At 38.9% G+C, this 21,657-nt stretch overlaps 1 protein-coding gene across 7 annotated transcripts in view; it reads right to left on the bottom strand.

The window, feature by feature from the left end:
* LOC145999002 (uncharacterized) overlaps positions 1–15,330 on the bottom strand; it is a 133,139-nt gene extending 117,809 nt beyond the window's left edge. For 3 of the 7 annotated variants that reach the window (XM_083135863.1, XM_083135856.1, XM_083135866.1), the window contains exons 1-2: positions 15,191–15,330; positions 8,013–8,296 (exon numbers count right to left, since the gene is read on the bottom strand). In XM_083135863.1, the coding sequence (XP_082991989.1) occupies positions 8,013–8,257 (245 nt within the window). In that variant the 5' untranslated portion in view covers positions 8,258–8,296; positions 15,191–15,330. Of the gene's footprint in view, positions 1–8,012; positions 8,297–14,612; positions 14,772–14,907; positions 15,168–15,190 lie in introns of those variants that run through there. The other 4 variants (XM_083135860.1, XM_083135858.1, XM_083135859.1 and 1 more) reach the window with 4 other exon arrangements.
* Between the last annotated feature and the right edge of the window lie 6,327 nt (positions 15,331–21,657).

The raw sequence follows: 21,657 nt of genomic DNA, 5'->3' as shown, positions 1-21,657 counted from the left end.
TGGGAAGAGTTCAATGCTGTTTATTATAGGAACTAAAATAACTAAATGACAAAAGTAAGGGATAGAGTGAATATAAAATTGGTATTTGAGGTCGGCTTAACATTAAATTGTGAACATTATTGACTCCGTAAATTTTCATTGAATTGTTATATTCCGGGATATTTAAGAGAGAGAGAACCTATTGTACTGGTCAAGTCGCTGTCCTCAAATTTTTTTATAGTAAAACTGTTCTTGAATAAAATCTTGTTAAATTTGAGTACGATTTTAATCAATCAAAGAGAATACTAAGTTATCATTGTTCTGCAAAGAAGCAGTCGATGCAGAATAATATAGGGCGAAAGAGATCTTTATCTGGGTTGTTTTTGGGCATACGTAATTTTCTTGGGAGGGGGAACTAGACGATTCCTCCACTTTTCAATAAGATTGCGTTAACCTAGATTGGTGCACTCGGCGATTTGAGTTCTTTGTCTCCTGGAGCAAGCCAAAAATCGATCCACATAGTTCAGGATAGTATATTGGGCTGGGCGAAAATAATAATACTAAGGTAGCAGCTTCCAAAAAACATCATACGCTTCAATACTGTATTTAGAGAATTTTGATATCGGGTAGCAGTGGTATATGCAAAATTGAAGCGTAACAAATAATATGATAGTATTCACCACAAAAAGATGGTAGCAGGCACGGAGAACTTTAAACTGCCGAGTGTTTCTAGATTTTTCTAGTTTATTATTTTCTTTATCTTTTTGAATTCTGTGTTGTTTTTTTTTGCAACGTGATGGCACACATGTTGGAAACTAGTACTTTCAGTCTTGATTTGCCGACTACTTTAATTTCGTCACGTATCCGTAGCAAATCATTGGAAACCATACCACAAAGTCCTGACCCACAGACACCATGTTCTGTGCATAATCCTCCGCAACAAAATGCTTCACCTTTGCAATCGTCTCCACAGTTATTAAGGAATAATGTTAGCCCTTTTTTGGGATTCCTTAAGAAACTGTTCCCTTCGCCAGATTTATCAGAAGTTCAGTTACAACTACGTTATAACACCGTTGCATATTTGTTAAAGGACTTGTTAGTTACGGAAGGGTCAAATTTTCATCTTTTGTATAAATTTCTATTGATGGTACAACAAGTAATTAAATTACAAATTTTGGACACTGAATCCATTCTTCTGGAATGTATACCAAAGACAAGCGGTCTTTTACGTTTTTGTTGGCTTTGATTTTCTACATAATAAGCTTCCCTGGCCAATGTTTAAATGTGCTCTTTGGCAGTGTTTTGTGTCACGCCAAGCTCTTAGTGACTTGATTTCAGTTTATGTAACACGTAATCAGGATAAAGCAGAGTGTCTGTATTTTTATTTGCTGGAAATTATTGATGCCTCCAGAGTTTTGGAACTAGCTTGGGCTGATAATCGTTTGCTTCATGAAATATTAAACAATTTATCAATGGATACTTGTACCAGACTAATTGGCCAGCATACACCTTCTACCTTGCAAGAACTTTTAGATATTTTTAGAAATATTTGGACTATCGAATTACAAGATGGTATTCCATTTCACTCCATAAAGAAGCACCTTGTTTCAAAACGAATCACAGACCTCTGGGTTATGGGTCCAGATATACATTATGTAAATATCATCCCGCCACAGCTTCACTCTTCTCTTGACATACGAGAGTGAAATATGCCACGTGCCAAATAAGTCACTGATTGTTACGTAATGTATCAAGTTGCGCACCCTTCTCGAGAGAGGGTGCTCGCTGCCTCGGCACGTATCTTCGCGCATGTATAACATATACTTGTCGACCGAGCAGCGTTGGGAACTGGGTGAACGAGAATGAGACACAGGAGAGTTCCGACACACTCGAGACCAAGGATAGACCAGCATTAGATGCCAGCCGGAGCGGAGAGACTACAGGTATATCAAGTAGTGCATGCAACAGGTGCCCGACCTTTTACCTCCCCTTCGTTGCATATTTAGCATGGCATTATACGTTTGAGCTACCATATCTTCCTAGCCATCTGGATTCTGCCATGTTGCGTAACGGGGAAGGAAGGAGGTCAGTATGGGGCTTGTGTCTAATTCATTTTTCGTAACTCGGGTACACGACTGATTTAGTAACAAGAGATTAATAATTCTAAATTAATGAGCAACTTGAATCGACTTCCTTTTTACAAAAAAGAAATTGGGCAGTAATAAGTATTTTTTTTTGTCTCTCCACTCCGTAACCAGCTGGATTATTACGTATACTTTTTTTATAAAAATAATTCTATCAGTGACTTGTTTCGGCACCACCTCAAATAGTGTATTCACGATTGTTGGGATGTGTTTCAAATGGGTGTATCTACTTATATTCATTGGGTTTTAATATTTGATGAAGAATTGGGAGGGGGATTGAATGTGTGTATATATAGAAATTAAATTTGGGAAGGGTTCAATGCTGTTTATTATAGGCTGTTAGAATAGGAACTAAAATAACTAAATGACAAAAGTAAGTGAATGTAAAAATGGTATTTGAGGTCGGCTTAACATTAAATTGTGAACATTATTGACTCCGTAAATTTTCATTGAATTGTTATATTCCGGGATATTTAAGAGAGAGAACCTATTGTACTGGTCAAGTCGCTGTCCTTAAATTTTTTTACAGTAAAACTGTTCTTGAATAAAATCTTGTTAAATTTGAGTACGATTTTAATCAATCAAAGAGAATACTAAGTTATCATTGTTCTGCAAAGAAGCAGTCGATGCAGAATAATATATGGCGAAAGAGATCTCTATCTGGGTTGTTTTTGGGCGTACGTAATTTTCTTGGGAGGGGGAACTAGATGATTCCCCCACTTTTCAATAAGATTGCGTTAACCTAGATTGGTGCACTCGGCGATTTGAGTTCTTTCTCTCCTGGAGCAAGCCAAAAATCGATCCACGTAGTTCAGGGTAGTATATTGGGCTGGGCGAAAATAATAATACTAAGGTAGCAGCTTCCAAAAAACATCATACACTTTAATATTGTATTTAGAGAATTTTGATATCGGGTAGCAGTGGTATATGCAAAATTGAAGCTTAACAAATAATATGATAGTATTTGCCACAGTATCCTTGTGTATTTGTTTTCAATCTTTTTATTATTATTATTATTATTATTTTTAGTGTGTAGACGAGCCATTGTTCTCAATTTTGTATTTGTCTTTTTGTGTCTTCTTTATGTTTCTCTTTCTTCTTTGTTTGTTATTGTACACACATTTAGTATGTAAAATGTATGTAGTATGTATATGTATCCATCGGGGTTAGGTGGTAGAACAGCAGCAGGCTGAACCTCGCCATTTAATAAAGGAAAATTGAATTGAATTGTATTGAATTTTTAGTCCTTTCAAGTTTTCTTATGACATTTTCTTTCACCAAGTTAAAATTCTTGTTTTTTATTGCATCTTGAATGCTCGGTTTCAATAAATATTGAGTCTTGTACAGACATGAAACTACTTAATATGGATATTCTTCTCGTCTTCACAACAGTAAAAACTTAATACAAATATTTACTTAAGAGAATAATATAAAAAGATAAAATATAACCAGTGGTCTGTCTTGTTAATAATAATAACTGTAATCACTATGTTACAAGGTGCAATCACAAAACTACACACTGCAAACAGAAAGAAAAAAACTTGGTACAGTAAGACCAGTTCCTGAGATACAGGGTGGTGCAGAGAAATGGGAAAATTTCAATTGACGTAAATGCACGAATAAACACAGGAATAAATACATATAATGGATGGAAATGCATGTACAGAGCATGCATGATTGAAATGCATTAACAATGGCATTAACTATGGCCCTTACATGTCACTTTACTTCTTGAAGATGACATCAGAAAGATGTGTTCCATCTCAGCGTACACATTCTGATAATCTGCTGGGAAAACTCTGGAATGCTCAGTGTATCATGTCTCGAGGAATGCCAGTGATTTCGTCTTCAATCTTCTGTTTCAGTTCAGCGATGGTTGCAGGACGTGTGCTGTACACTTTGCTTTTGAGGTGTCCTCACAAAAAGAAATCGCAAACACTGAGATCAGGGGATCTCGGAGGCCATGGAATATCACCGTTACGTGATGTGACCCGCCTTGCAAACAAATTGCGAATGGCCGCCATCGACTGTCAAGCAATATGTGATGTGGTTCCATCCTGCTGAAATCACATGTTTTCGATGTCAAGATGTGCATCGTGCAACTTCGGTGCATAGAATGTTTCAAGCATAGCAACATACCGAGCCAATGTCACTGTGCAGTGCAATGTCCTCCTCAATTTAAAAAAAAATAAGGACCGATGACACTGCACAACATACTGTAACCTTGGTGCTATGTAATGGATGCTTGTGAAGGCGACAAGGATTTTCTTTTGCCCCCAGTAACGGAAATTCTGCATGTTAACGAAGCCACTAAGGTGGAAATGGGCTTTGTCTCACATCCCCAAATTGTTAAGGACATTGGCATCCTCGTTAACCTTAGCCAACTCCAGTTCGCAAAAAATCTTAATCAACACAGGGTTATGAGGACGTAATTGCTGCACAATCTGTAACTTACAGGGGTGGAACTGTAATTCATGCATTATTCTTTGAACGTTTCTTCGACTCAACTGTAGCGCTGATGCACGTTGTCTAGCGGAGTGGCAAGCGCTCCTCTCAATGGCAACTCGAACTGAATCTATATTCTGTGGGGTTCATACCATTCAAACACTTCCTGGGGGCTTCTTCTTCAAGGCTGAACCAGTTTCTTCGAAATTATGCACCCAGGTTGTAATCCCGTGAGTCAATGGGACACGACCGTGATGTCCTAGCTGGTAATGCTGCCAAAATACCCTTTGTGCTGCAGTCACAATATCACTGTTCTTATAAAATGCTTTCACAGTGAACACACGTTCCGCACCGCTATTACTAAATGCAAAGCCTTCTCAATGATGCTGCATCGGTCCCGAACAAATGTCGGTGCTACAGTGTTGCTAATCCTAGTATCAAAATTTTCCATTTCCCTGTGCCACCTTGTACTTCAAAAGCATGGACATTTAATTTTCTTTCTTACGGTGATAGGTGATTTATAAAATGCAGGACAGAATGAGGAAAAGAGACTGAGGAGGAATAACAAAAATATATAAAGTAGAAGACAGTAAACACTTACCAAACACAAAAATAGGAAATTCATATTCTGCGGCCTTGCCACATGTTCACAGAAGAAGAAAACAGATGGCATCGGTGTAGCCAGAAAGAAGTGATAGGTGAAATGCATCAATGAGAAAAGTAATCTAGCCAGTGTTTACTGCCTGGTTGGTGGTAAGTAAAGTTCGGGGGGGGGGGGGGGGGAAGAGAAGCGGAGCGATTATTGGGTGGCTAGGTTTAGGCTGGAGGGTATAGTGGCATGCATGACCAATATGTAGGCCCTTTCCAATTGCCTGCGGGAAGAGGTGATCACACACAAATGTGTCAAGGATCAAGATATTGTCCCATGTTTTGCATGGGAGCATGTAAATAAAACATGTGTTTTATTCGCATAGCCACTTTCATTTTGTTAGCAATTCTTCAACAAGACAATGAAACTATTGACAAAAGCCATGTGCATTCTTTCACATCAAATTCCAAAATTTAATTGGGAAAACTCAAAATTATATTAGTAAGAACCCTGGGCACTACAGGAAGGAATCGTACAGGCAGAGGCAATTGAAATGGAGCAATGACAGTTGAAATGGATTGGAACATGGAAGTGTTGAACAGAGATGTCCATTTGACTTTAGCCAGTGAGGCCCAACCTCCCAACTCCATCTCAGCCTCACAATGCTCTCGGAGGCTGAGGCTGGGGCTGAGCCTCTTCGGAGGCTGCACATCTCTGGTATTGAATAGACTGGGGAAGGTGATAAGTTGACAATAAGACTTTCAACCAATACTCATACTGTTGCCAATATTCTTGCAGATTCTCAAAAATATTGATAAAAAAAAAAGTGTTCCCCTTTGCTTAGCACCACGCCATGAAGGCGTATAGGGGGTAACGCCCCACACTTTCTTGATCCGGTCGTGAGTGGGGGTGATATGATCAGCACCACGCCCCTGACCGCCTTTACCCCCCAGGTACCCATGTTATTCGACGCTGGGTGGGTGCCAGGGCCGCTTCCAACGGTAGAAAAGTTCCCGGATTTGAACCAGCCGGGGATTGAACCCGGGACCTTGAGCATGGTAGTCAGATGCGTTACCGACTGAGCCACTGCGGCCACCTCAAAATATTGATAATGATGCATAAAAATTGTAACAATTAAAAGTTGGTTAAAATATTAATACTAGTGAGTGAGTTTCATTCCAATTATAAGCATCAATTTACCAGAGTTCTACTTTAAAATATTAAAGGAATATACGTTTTCACACAATATTGGTGCAAAATAAAAGGAAACTTTGAATTTTCCATAATTTTCAGGAAAATAAGATTCTGTGAAAGTTTCATGTGGCATACTTGCAGTGCAGACCTCTTCAAAAGTCTTAAATGCCAGAGAAAAATCGGCCAATATAGACACATCAGCCTCTTATACTATACTATCAACCCAACATTAGAAATGTATATTCTAAGCACTCACAATCAATAATATTCTCTCGTGTATTTACTGAAAAAAATTGCAATCAAAGTTCTAATTGTGTAACGTCTTTTTACAAGCTGTAAAGGAGGATTAATATTTGGGAAATTATATTGTGACAAAAATTCCAAACTACTTAAAATTATAACTGCCGGCCTCTGTGGCAGAGTGGTTAGCACATCGCCAGGGGTCCTGGGTTCAAATCCCGGCCTGGGCATGGATATTTGTGAGTGTCCATTCATCAATTTCATCATGTCATTGCTCATCCCCATCTTCGCAAATTAGCCAAAAGTGGCACAAAAAGCAAAGTCAAATAAACTAAATCAATCCAATTAAAATTATAACTAGTAAAACTATAAGTGCGAAGGAGCTAAATTATAATACTATGAACACTTATTCAGCCAATGTAAGTAAACGGGAGCGGGCTAGAAAAATTCTGCAGAAAGATGGACTAAAGCAATTAGTAAGTGTGTCGAATGTGTGCTTACAGGCAGGTATAGACTTTGATTCACATTGAAAATGTGTGTGTAATGATGAAACTGGATTATGTAATCAGAACTTGAGCTACATTTGCAAATATTACACCACATAAGAATTGCCCTTTTCCTTGTAGATTACTAAACTTTGTAACCTTACAACAAAAAATAGGGGTACCAGTTTCATAGATCGGAGACACATTAAAATCTCATATTTTGTGTTTCGCATGGTTTGTACTTACCAACTGTGTATTGCGGAACATAGTTCAAGGTGCCATTATGCTTTTTACAAGAAAACAAACACAATTTTTCACATTCTGAGGGCTTTTTTTTATTCCTTTATTCGCTTCCGGAACACACAATATGGTGGGCACATCTTGACTCACGTTGTGGGTATGCAGTGTTTCAAACTTCTTCACCGAAAAATACCTATTATCGTGTTCATCACCGATGGAAATTATACATTATGCACAGGTAGCTGACGGATAACCCCACAAGCCATACACGGATAGCCCCTTAAACCATTCCTGGATAGCCCCACAAACCAATATGCACGGTAGCTGACCGAAAGCCCAACAAACCATTTCCAATAAGGTTAGGTTAGGTTATGTTAGGCAAACATAGTAAAAAAAGGGGGGGTTGAAACATTGACAGGGGCTTACGTCATCAAATGTATGCAACATCCGGTTGTCGTAGGGCAAGCAAATGAAAGCAATGACAATTGTGCATCGGTGAGATATTTCTCTTGAAAAATACATGACTTCCTGGTCAAATATATTCCACGATGAAATAAAATATCTCGACGAATGTTGTAAACCTTGGAGAAACTCATTTCCGTAAGTAGTTTCTTGTGTAAAATTGAAGAAATGTCTCTCCGATGTATGAAACTGTTACCAAAATAGGCTCTCTCTCCACATAGTTCTTCTACTTACCTTTCTTCATTTGTGGTTTCTGCACTATTATTTCCTAGAGTCTCTGCAACAGTTTTTTGAGTTTCAATAGACTCATTATGGTCTGCACTATGATCAGGTTGAGCCTCATCTTCATTGAAATACTCATCATCAACTACTTCCTCCTTAATCTCGGCTTTCATTAACTCATCAATTTCTGTCTTTATCTCAGGATGTTCACATTCTGAATCAGAACTGGTAGGACCTTCCTTTTCTTCTAAATCCATGATTTATAAAGGTTCTGAAGAAGTGCAGTATACTGAATTCTGAAATAAATATTACATTTATCACAAAGGTACATGCATTATTATACAGCATGTTTTAAGAGTTCTGCAAGCTATAACTTTAAAGTAATACTTTTATTACAGCGAAATATTGTATATTTACACAGAGAAAAATTTTTAATTTTGTTCTGCCCACACTGCTGAATGACGTGTGTGCAGGTGATCATGCGATTCCAAGATGATGTCGATCCAGAAAACAGCTCAATGCATGTTATGGCTTGCTGAGTTAAAATATTGTTGTTTTTTTTTTGGTGCGGAGATTGTTTCAAATAACATTTGTAAAAAACACAAGTATCTAGACATGATACGAAAATTTTAAGGCTACGAGAAGCAGAGCAGATTGCCACGCAGTCGGAGGCTAAGAACGAGTGACGATGTAGTGCAGGAGAGCATGCAATGAGTCCAATGAAATCTCTTAAAAGAAGATCGTTGGAACTGGAAGTGGCAGATCTACGTTACACAGTAACTTAAGCAAGGAAGTGAAAGCCAGGCCTTACAAGTTGAGATCTGTGCATGATCTGATAGAAGAGGACTGTGACATGGGGAAAGAATTTTGTGAATTAATGCTAATCAGATTAAATGGTGATGGCCTTCAGCCTGCCATTCTTTTCTATGATGAGGCAAAATTCCATCTTTTGAAAAAAAGTGAATAGACACAATTCCCAAATTTGGGGGGGTTGAGAATCCACACGAGTTCAAGACACAAAAGCGGGATAGTCTCAAGGTTAATGTGTGGTGTGTAGTTTCCATGGACCACGTTATTGGTTCATTCATCTTCGAGGAGGACACGGTGAACAGCACAGCTACCTGTATATGTTATAGCCATTTCTTTTCGCGGAACTTCAGAGTTAAGACATCATCAATAACATCCACTTTCAGCAAGATGGTCCTCCCCCACCTAAACTTTGCCCTTCAGGTTCTTGTTGATGGTCAATTTGGGAAGATATGGATTGGATGCAGCGGACCCACATCTTGGCCCTCAAGGTCACCAGACCTTATACCTTGCGATTACTGGCTGTGGGGACATGTCAAGACCCAGGTGTATGCACAGAAACTGACAGGTCTTGACGACCTGAAGTTCAACATACGTGATGTGATTCACAATATTCTGGATGAGCCCCGTCAGAATGCAATTCTCAGATTCATACTTAGATTGCAAAAGTGTTTGGACGTGAATGGTGGCCAGCTGGAGATATTGCGATGAACCAAACCACATAAAACATTAATTTTAAAGTTTTCTCTGTGTAACAAACAATATTTCATTGTAATAAACCTATTACTTCAAAAGTTACAGGTTTTAAGAATCCTGCAGAACTTTTAAAATTAAAACACACTGTATATTCACATTATAAGTAAGTTTCTGTTCACTGGCAATAATTTTACAATGTTTGGTCTCATGGTGGATCAGTTGGTACATGTCTGACTGCCGCACAAGTGGCCACGGTGGCTCAGTCGGTAACGCGTCTGACTACCATGCTAAAGTTCCCGGGTTCGATCCCCGGCCAGTTCAAATCTGGGAACTTTTCTAACGTTGGAAGCGGCCCCAGTGCCCACCCAGCATCAAATAACATGGGTAACTGGGGGAAACCCAAGGGGGTAAAAGCGGTCAGGGGCGTGGTGCTGATCACATCACCCCCACTCACGACCGGATCAAGAAAGTGTGGGGCGTTAACCCCACACCCACTATACACCTACATGGAGTGGTGCTATGCACAGGGGAGCACTTTACTTCTTCTTCTTCTTTTTTTTTTACCTGACTGTCGCACAGGCGACCTGTGTTTGATTCCTGGGATAGATGATCTCAGGTGAGAATGTTTCTGACTGAAGCAGGTCTAAGGTCTAACAAGGTTCTCACACAAACTCTATTGTCGGATTACAAGTTATAAGTACTCGAGATTAGACTCCAATTAAAAATTAACCAGTAGACCTGCCTATAAACACGTTACATCAAAAGTTTACTTATTCAATTCTATGTTAACCTATGCAAAACAAATGTTTTCTTAGGTATGCCTTGAATTTTTCATCATCGTGGGAACAAAAAAGTGCCATTCTTTTTTTTTTAGTTTAGCAAATGACCACTTTCTTTTAAATTCTATAAATAATAATAAAACGGGTTGTCCGATGATGAATTTTTAGTATGGTGCAGGCAGAAAGGTTTTAAACAAAATTCTTCATTTTCAGATTTTTAAAATTTGTCTTTCTTCAACATATACAATATTGGTCTTTTGACAACTATTTGAATCTGTTTTTAAAATCCATTATTATTGTCAATTCATATTTCAAAAACAATTTTTATTCAATGGAGTAAAGATGTGCGAGGAATATGGCAACACTGCATGCATTGACGTGTGGTGACAGACTGCAGTTTCCACGGTTTAATGGACAACATTGCCAATTTTAAAAATACAAATGTCTCTGTGGTCAGGAAGGCTACTTGGGACTGTACATACATTTAAAATAATATACATTGAAATGTGCCTCCTCAGGGAAACTGATTACAATGCAACATCACTGCATTATCCATGAAGATTAGAATCAAACTGTGGGGAAAACATTTTAGTTTCTGATGGTTCCAAATGTTTAATGGTTTTTTCGAAGTTTCGTAGGAGAAAGATAAAGTACCGCCAAATTGAAGAGATTATTGTTACAGTAAATTTGAACCTTGGTGTTCTGAAATGTGCAATTTATTGGCAAAAAAAAAGTACCTTACATATGCATCCGTGCTTCCCATCGACGAGACATTATTTGAATACCAAGAGTCCTGAACTTGACTTGCCTAACCTATACCACGTTTGTTACAACCTGTCCCGGTTCCCACGCTAGTTGCTCCCTGGCTTTTCTCGGTGCTGGGGAAAGTCAAAGCCAGGCAGCCAATTAAAATACGCAACGTCGCAACAGCGTCTACGTAAGCGCCTCTCTTCTGGCTTCCATTCGCTCCTCGCTGCCCAGCAGACGATTTTTTCCTCGTTTCTCATTCGCACCGAAACTGTCGAGCGCTCCCTAGCGCGGGAAAGGGGACAGGTTGTAACAAACGTCGTATAACTACGAAATCCCTTCACACCACACGTGACCTAGATGAGAGTAGCAGTCCATAACCAAGACAACAGTAAGAAAACGGTGGTTTGCAAGAGAAGAATCATAAAACAAGAATCACATATGAGTAAACAGTGGTGAAAAAACATTCTTAAGCAAACATGCAGTAAGTAATTGCTAAAACTTCAAAACAGACATGTGTTAAGAGACATAAATAGAAATCGAACCATGTAAAAAAGTCCATGCACCATGATGAAATGTTGACAAAAATGTGTAACTTTCTATTTGGGTAGTAATGGTAAACTTTTTGATAAAAAAAACTAATTATATAGTGACTCAAAAGAACGATAAATTTGGATCATGTTCTGGTAACCCTGGTAGGATGTAGTACTGGAGTGGTGTGCAACATGCCTTTGTGGTCAAAGAATATAATAAGAATGGCAGCGTGGAGGCTGCGAGCAAGATCACCTAACCTCACAGCATATCTGGGGTCATCTCAAGAGTGTGTTTTACCATATTCGACCTGCCAAGACAGAAGAACTTAAGATAAGGATACAAGAGGAAGTTGCCAGGATTCCTGTTGCAATGTAAGGTCGCATAATGTACAATGTTTCTCACAGATTAGAGGAATGTCTCCACAGAGGTGTCAGATGTTATCTTCAAGAAATGGTAACAGTTCGTTATATCAGACACACATTAAAATCGGATATTTTGTGTTTTGCATGGTTCGTACTTACCAATTGTGTATTGCGGAACATAGTTCAAGGTGCCATTATGCTTTTTACACGAAAACAAACACAATTTTTCACATACAGAGTGATTTTGTTGATTCCTTTCTTCGCTTCTGCAACACACAATATGGCGGGCACATTTTGACTCATGTTGTGGGTATGCAGTGTTTCCAACCTTCTTCACCGAAAAATACCTTCTATCGTGTTCGTCACATGTGAAAATTTTACATAATGCACGGGTAGCTGACAGATAGTCCCACGAACCATTCCTGATAAGGTTAGTTAGGTTAGGCAAGCATAGTGAAAAAAAGGGGTTGGAAACACTGACAGGGGCTTACATCATCAAACGTATGCTGCATGCAGTTCACGTCGTGAAAGCAATGGCAATTGTGCATTGGTGAGATATTTCTCTTGAAAAATACATGATTTTTGGGTCAAATATATTCCACGATGAAAGAAAATACCTCGACGAACGTTGGAAAGCTTGGAGAAACTCATTCCGTAAGTAGTTTCTTCTGTAAAAATGAAGAAATGTGTCTCCGATATAACGAACGGTTACCCAAGAAATAACTTTTGATTTTCTTTATTTTGCTACCCTTTTTGTGCTACTTTTGGCTAATTTTTCGAAGATGGAAATGAGTGATGGTATAATGAAATTGATGAATGGATACTCACAAACATCCATGGCCATGCCAGAATTTGAACCTGGGACCCATAGCATTGTAGCACGATGTTCTAACCACTCTGCCACGGGGGTGACTCCAGAAATAAATTTAACAGTATGGCATATTCTGTACTATTCACTGGCCTCACTAAATGTTTCAAAGGTATGTGTTCTCTTTTATTAATCCGTTTCAAAATGTCCTCTTTTTTGTTTAGCGACACTGTGTAATTTCTGGTTCAGTCAACTAAAACAGTAAAAACAAAATGAATGTTCGGATAAATTACAGGTAATTATGGGATATTGCCCGAACACCTCTCACTCGTTTATTTCGTTAATTTTAGCATTGATACTTACTTATTCTGTATTGCGGAAGATTCTTTACGGTGAAGTTATGCCTTTTTCCATAAAACAGTGTCAACTTTTCATATTACGAGTCATTATTTGTCTTCGTTGTTCTGCTTGGGTAATAGACAATATGGCGTGCACTCGTCATGGATCATCGCCTGTCGTGCTTGTGTTTTGTCGAGTTGGAGTGGGTATGCATTGTTTCAACCTTCTTCACCGAAAAATACCTACTTTCGTGTTCATTATGTCATCACAAACCATTGATGGATGGCCCCAAAAAACCATTCACGATAGCCCCACAAACTATTGACGGATAGCCCCACAAACCATTGACGGATAGCCCCACAAACCATTGACGGATAGCCCCACGAACCATTGATGGATAGCCCTGAAAACCATTCATGATAGCCCTGAAAACCATTCATGATAGCCCTGGAAACCATGCATGATAGCCCCAAAAACCATTCACGATAGCCCCACGGACAATTTCCGGCAAGGTTAGGTTAGGTTGGGTTAGGTATAGTTAAAAAAAATCTCGTAAGAAAAAGGCACGTTTGGAAACACTGGCAAGACCGTGTGACTTTCGATGCTCGAGCCATCTGGAGGTACATAATGGAAACAACAGCATAATGTTGTCAGAAAATGCAAGTTCCTTACATAAAAAGTGATTATTTCTTGTTCTGCAGCATTCTATGGTGAAGTTTTCAGTTTCTGCGAAAGAAAATACCTTGAAGAACTTCGACAAAGCTACAGAAACTGATTTCAGTAAGTAGTTTCTCCTGTAAATTTGAATAAATCCGTTTCTGGCGATATCGCATATTTACCAATGTTTCAAAGGTATGTGTTCTCTTTTCATTTATTTATTTACATTTTACTTGGGATTACCGCTAAGCAGTTTTCCCTATATCTAATGTGTTCTCTTTTATTAATCTGTTTCAAAATGTCCTCTTATTTGTTTAGCGATCCTGTGTAATTTCTGGTTCAGTCACCTAAAACAAAAAACAAAATTAATGTTCGGATAAATTACTACTAGGAAAAAGAGGTATTTCACTTTTAAGATATTTTTTTAAAGCATAACCTTAAAAAAAAGGCTGCTCATTTCAAAGCTACTTTTCCAATCAGAATTTTTCCGGTAAACAATACTTAGTGAAACTTTTAATTGTGCTAATTAGTTTCTCTGAGATTCAAACTTACTTCCAATTTTTTTTCCCATTATTCTAAAGTGCTTCCTAATATTTCAATAAAACTTGTAAGAAATCATTAAACATTCGGAACACTTATATTGTATACTGAATGAATTCACAACATTCTGAATGAATAAGAACGGACGACTAAATCAGAGAACACTAACGGTATTTATATTGCTAATCTGTTACTTCCGTGGTTAGCACCTTTAATTTAGGGTGACCAGACGTCCTGATTTTCGCAGGACAGTCCTTTTGTTGAGGGTCATGTCTGCGTTGCTACGGCATGAGTTTACAATACCGGACCACTCTCCAATTTCTATAAATTTTCGCCTACTTACTAATTTCGATGTCCTGATGACGTATCTGTAGTTCATATTTGGCGGTCACTTGTTAAAATTGTACATTTACGTGTAGAACTTGTAAAATAACCTTGCGATTTACCAGGGTGATTGTCCATACACAGCAATTCGGAATCATCTTTCTTTCGCAATTTGTTAATGATCTTTCTTTACGCTCAACAATCTTGCTGACGTCAGACGAGGAATGCCTACGAGGTTAGGTTAGGCCTGTTAGGTTAGGTTCCATTAGCATAAATACAAAGAAAAATTAATATTTTAGCTAAGAGAACTATACCTTGTCTTGCCTGTTGATTTCTTCGTTGGGAAAATGGCATCTTCCGTGGAGCTATTGTTCTTATGGTAGGGTTACGTTACGTTAAGAAAACATAGTTTATTTCGTTTTTTTCTCGATTTCCATACTTGACCGCCAATTATTACATGCAGATTCGTGATTAGGAGTTCACAGTTAGTTAGTAGGCGAAATTTCATAGAAATTGGAGAGTGGTCCGGTATTGTAAACTCGCATCTTAGCCTGGTGCTGTGAGTATAACGTTATTAATTATGTTTTTTACAATTACCAACACAGATCCAATGTTCCCTTACAATAAACATCCATCACATCCATCACCATAACAACACACCACCACAGCAAAGAGAATGGAGATTCAAGGATAATTGGTAGAGATTCGCGGATCTCCCTTATTGCACAACGAGAGAGCAACTTGCCGTCCCTTCGTCCAATATGGTTGGCGACGTCGCCAGAGAGGGGGTGAGATGGGGCAGACGCGCTACCAGTCGGACACTCCGCCTATACAACTTGAGTTAATGAAACATCGAATAATAAGAGTCTTAATTTCTAGAGTGTGGCGATTTTCATTTCCACGGCGATGTCCGTTGAACCGTGAAAACTGCGGGCTGTCACTTCGAGACAGTGCATGCAGTGTTGCAGTAAATTTTTCAAGGAAAAATGCAGGCTCGAACAGGACTCGAACCCAGGTCTCTGTCACACCGTGCCATTTCTTTACCACTGAGTTACCGAGCAGGCCTGGCGAGCAAAACTTTTCTTTTGTTTTTGTTTTTTTTGTTTTTTTTTTTTGTTTTTTTGAACGACTGTAGCGCCGAAACATTAAAATGGCACCTTGTAAATATAATTATTAGGGGTGTGCGCGACAGAATATTCTTGTGAAAAAAAATCACACTTTCCCGACTTAAGTCTGAAATTAAAAAGTTATTTTCACCTTAAGTGATAATGTTTGCATCACACTTTCCCGACTTAAGTCTGGAATTAAAAAGTTATTTTCACCTTAAGTGATAATTTTTGCATTTCTGGAATAAAAATTAACAATTTGTGGGAAGTTCCAGATACTTACAATGCAGAAAACGTCGAGAATTAACGACTTTTAAAATTACCATTCGGTATTTCCGGACTGTTCGGGATCCCGAAACGTTGGAAAGTCATTTCCCGAAGTGGGGAAGTTTCCTTCCCAATACCGCACACCCTATTAATTATATGGTGTTCATTGCACCATTCCATGAAGCCACATAGGGAGATGAAAAGGAAGGGAGGTCCCCACAAATTCACGATCTCGGCCACTTCTGCAGGTGATGCAATCAGCACCACGCCCCGACCGCCTTTATTCCCCCTAAGGTGGGAAAAATACCCCCCGGGTCTCCTGCATGGCAGTCAGACATCCTACCGACTGTATAGGCCAGTCAACAAGGGATGATTTTGGGGTCCAATAAGAAAAAAAATCAGGGAAAGCTGGAACAAATTTTATTATCTTCCTAAAAGGATTCTTTACAACATATTAATTTTGCACCCCTGTACCACTCCGGATTTGGCCACCATCTTTGAAACATGGCGCCCAAAATCAGTTTTTTTGCAAATATCTCGCTTGAAAAGCACTTTACAGCAAAATAGGTTTTAATGACAAATAATCTACATAAAATTCTCTACAAAAAAAGGTTCTGTACATTTTTGTTCTAAGAAGCACCGTTAGGGTGCTAGAGGAGCGAGTAATTACACTTATCTTTCTCCACTCTATTTTGCAAGAGTGAAAGACAAGGAAGCTTTCTTACAAGGTAATTTGAGGGCTTATTTCTTATTAAAATATCTATTCTAAATGTCTGAGCCGCGGTAGCTCAGTCCTGTCGAGCTCCGTGGCGGAGTGGTTTTCACAGCAGGCTGCAATGCCAGGAGTCCCTTGTCCGAATCCCGGCTAGGACATGAATGTTTGTGTATGTCCGTAATGAGAAAAACCTAGAATATTAGTAAAAAGTGATATGTGTGAAAGATGAGAAACTGGTGAATGACTGGGAATACTACCGCATAGGCATATTCCTTAAAAAAAAAAAAGACAAAAAAAAAGAGTCGTTATGGCATCTGACCCCACGCGAGAGACCTAGGTTTGATCGGGGGAGAACGGAGATTCTTTCTACCTGTTCAAACTGCTCCAGCATCTACACAGCGTCGTATAAAGTGGGTACCTGGAGAAAACTGGGGGTAAAGGCGGCCAGGGGCATGGTGCTGATCAAATCACCCCCATCTTCGCCGTGCTGAAGAAAGTGTGGGGCCCTAACTCCACACCCCCAACTCCACACCTCTGCGTGAGACGGACCAGAATTGCGAAGTGAGAGGAAAACTACTGTAGCTACTAGCCTTTTACAGGAACTTGTACTGCTTCGCTCCGCCCACTCGCTTTCTCCCCTTCTCTACTGCAATGTGCGGCCTTTCTCCAGAGATTCCCCGGACAGAGTATAGAACAGTGACAAGTTTTGAAGAAGTTAATCTTTGCAATGTTCACAGATCACTGAGCAATTTAACCCAATTTTCTACAGCTACAAGGCTCCTTGTGGAACCTTGAAGGCGTTCACAGAATATAATGCGAAGACACTCTGGTGGTGCAGCTTCCTTGTTTGTTGATACCATCTGTGAAACTTTCAGAGAGTGGTTCAAAGAGGATCATAAAGAGAAGGCTTTTTGGTTTTCCACATCCCTACCTCATCAGCTACAACGGGTATGGGACAGTTTGTACTCTGAATAGGTCTTGTGATTTTTTTAGTAAAACATTATTTTAAATAAAAACTCTGGTTCAACTGGATACAATTGATTTTCTTGTTCCCTGTTAATCTGAAATTATTTATTGACATTATACTATCAAAACCAGGGAATGGTGGGTGAGAGAGAATCACTGGCAAGAGAACTTTAAGTCTTTGCTTATGCCTTGATATAAGAGACTTTCGTGCATCGACATGCAGCTCATCTATTTTATCTGTGAACTAGTAGGCATACCAAAAATTCACTTGGTTAGCATTGAGTCAGTCACTTCTCTGCCGTCCCCCACAACTCTTCATGGGGCACATCACGGCTCAGTCGTTATATCTGACCAGGTCAGAGACCAAAACTTTTGTGAACGTGTTATTGTGGTTTGAATTGTTGTTTAAATCTACTTTATGCACGAATAGACTAATCGGGACTGGATCTACAGGTCAAAATGGACTCCAAACCACCAAATGTGCTTCAACTGGGTATCGAACCTGGGACTCTTCGACAGTGGCGTAGCATGGGCATTTCGGGTGGGAACGCCAAGTCCGAAGGAAGGGTCGGCCCTTTTTTTGCTTATTTTTTTTATGGAATTAGTCTCGCCACAGGTATTGTTTATTAGCCTGAAGTCAGCTGGGTTTTGAATAAGACATCATCCATGCATGTTTTAGCTAGAAAATATGATGCATCACTATGCAACAAATGTTTTTAACTCTGGTGTTTTATACCTTTCGGCACGTCGCAAATCATTAAAAAAACTACCTGAATCACAAGCCCATCTGAACAACAGTAGACGCCATTGTTGTGGATGATCCAACTACTGATTGGTTTGGTTTATTTTACTTCGCATTTCTACCACTTTTGGTTAATCGCGAATTGCTTACGTCGGGATTCGAACCAGGGACCTCTGTCGTCTTGACACGCTGTGCAAAACACTCTGACACGGAGGTGGGTAGATGATCCAACTATCGTTCACTCTACTGACGTAACAGTGCCGATTAGTAATTCAGACCACTGTTTATTGCATCTTGAGAATGCTGATAAACATTTTAAAATAATTTTGTCCAGAGACCATTCGATGTTATGAGTTTTCAAATGAATGCTAAACATTTCCATTGTCATAATATTAAGCAGTTAGATACTAACGAAAAATAATAAAAATAAAAAAAGAATAGTTTTGCGTGTTAAGTGGTAGAGCAGCCACAGGCTGAACTTCAACCACGAGGACTTCACCAACTTATTTGACAAAAACTGTGTTGATCTTTTAGTTTTTATTGCACATTGTATGTTCGTGCGATAAATTATACAATGCAGTGGTCATTAAGAAATGGTATATTTGAGTTTGGTAAAGTTACTTCAGTCAATATTGCGTATTGTAGCATCACACAGCACGAGCGGGAAGAAACGAGTAGGATTTCTGATTCTGTCGTTGGCCTCCCCGATGGCGCAGTGGTAGCGTCGTCGCCTTGTAATCAAGGGGTCCCAGGTTCGATACCTGGTGGAGGCACATAGTGGTTCGAATGCCACTTTAAACTGTAGGTCCAGTCCCATTTAGCCTTACTGTGCATAAAGTGGACTTAAAACACCAAATCAATCAATCAATCAATTCTTCTGTCGTCTGCGACGGAAGGCAGGAAGGGTCACATGAACCCTAGAACCAATCACGTGGCTCTCTGCTCCGTACGCCAGCGTCCACGAGAGCGCTCCAGAAAGGCAGCAAGGAATATAGAGTCCTTTACGCCAAATCTGCTCGGCGTTCGGCCAGGAAAGGCATTGAAAAAAAATAATACTGGAACGAGGGTTGTTAGTGGAGCGTTGCAAGCGGATCGCGAGAAGTAGCTATTATAATGCCATGAAAGTCAAACATAAGTGAAATTAGTCAAGTTTTACTTTATATTCACAGCATTTACGCATTTTTGAAATTTTAAATCAGGGAACGTTGGGAGTATTATAGTACTAGTATATATACTATAGTACTATAACGCTACGCCACTGCTGCTTGATTAGATTGGCGTTTTATTGTTAAATAACCCTTTTGGACAAAGTCAACATGTTCCTTTGGAGATACCTTGACTTTCCAACCAAACATATTATCTCCTGCACACACTAAACTATTTCCTGCATGCAATGATAAAAGCAATTGAACCATAAATGACATTCTTAAAGAAAGAACGATTGTAATAAGTCCAGTTTTATAGAAGAGATATACTGCAAAACATCATGTAACAGGTGCTTCTTTAATTTCCGAGCTTGCAAAACGGGATGTGAAAATAACGTAAACGTTCTCGCTCATCTAGCACAAAAACGGAGTATCCTAGAAGAAACATGCACAGAATATTTTTTGTAGAGAATTTTATGTAGATTATTTTTTATCATAACCTATTTTGCTGTAAAGTGCTCTTCAAGTGAGATATTTGCAAAAAACTGATTTTGGTCGCCATTTTTCAAATCCGGAGTGGTACAGGGGTGCAAAAATAATATGTTGTTAAGAATCATTTTAGGAAGATAATAAAATTTGTTCCAGCTTTTCCTGATTTTTTTCCTTATTGGACCCCCTTGAGTATGGCGATAAAATCTAGATATTTTTTAAATTAACCTTTAAAATTCGAACTATGCATAGAGGTGTCCAGTGAACGGAAGTAAAAAATATCCGGTTATTTTGTTTGTTTTATTGTTACTGAAGCCAACAAAAAATTCTAAAGTGGAATATTATGAAAAGTTATACTTGAGCTAGAATTAATAACCCGATTGCGAGCAGCCGGCCTCTGTGGCGGAGTGGTTAGCACATCGCGCTACGACGCCAGGGGTCCCGAGTTCGAATCTCGACCTGGGCATAGAAGTTTGTGATTGTCCATTCATCAATTTCATCCAAGAAGCGAAGTAAAATAAATCAAATCATAACAATAACCGATTGCGAGCACGTGAACTGTTTATTGTTACAAACCTTACTGTTATCTTTTAAATTGCCGTTTATTTTGTGTCTGAAGAGAGAAGGGAACAGTTACAGAAGTCAGATGTTCTTGCTAGTCAAATAAGTGGAATCTTACTACATGATACAAGTATGCATTCTGTTACAATTCATTCTTGTTTCATTAAGCACTGTGGGCATCCACTACACACTATTTAAATTATATTTGTAGGATTTCGGAGATGGATTCAGCCCCCTAAGCGCTCCCCCTGATTTGGTCCGTTTAACAGAACTGAAAGATATTTCATTGACTCATTGATTGATTCATTGATGTGTTTTACAGTAGCGAAGCGTAGTCTTACGAAGGAGGCAAGCAATGTTTCAGTACAACAAAACATGTTGTACAACGACATGCCGAGGGGAAAGATTCAAGGTTTATAGCCTCATTTACCCAGTCGCTGGATTTGTCAAAATATCGTAATAAAGTGACTGTACTAAAAATAAACCATATGATCCGCAAACGTCACATTTACTTTTTAAAAAAAATCCAGGTAACGTTATTCATATGATATTAAACGTTTTGCATATGCGAACTTTCCGCATACGACTAAAGGGAGACGGAATTTCTTACTTACTTATTAGTACCTTTATTTGTTCATTATTATTTAATATGGTCAAACGGTGACCAAACCGATTTAGATAAAAAAAATGGGAATCATTTGTTTATTTTACGCTGCATGATGTAATTTAGTATTTTTGGGCACCCTAAAAACAGCATTGGAGTAACTTAAACACTAAATAAAAAGTTAAACACAAACAATAAAAAATTCATTTCAAAGCAAAGAAACACATGCATAGACGATGTACTCACCACAATAAATTTCAAACTCTTGGTCCATTGGATGCCACCCTTTGGAAATGTCGCACAAAGCCCCTTGGGCTAACTTGTTTTTAAGTCCGGTAAATGCGGTGTTGGTATCTCTCTCGAGCTAAACGAAGCAATTTTCAATTGCTCAATAATACACCCGCACTTCACATCAACCGTTCCTAAATACGCGTTCATTCCGATAAATTCACAGCACAAAACACGAAGC

This window comes from Lepisma saccharinum, chromosome 14 (genome assembly GCF_977018435.1).
Source record: "Lepisma saccharinum chromosome 14, izLepSacc3.1, whole genome shotgun sequence".
In the NCBI taxonomy this organism is placed as follows: Eukaryota; Metazoa; Arthropoda; class Insecta; order Zygentoma; family Lepismatidae; genus Lepisma; species Lepisma saccharinum.
This window is presented reverse-complemented; position numbering and strand designations above follow the sequence as displayed.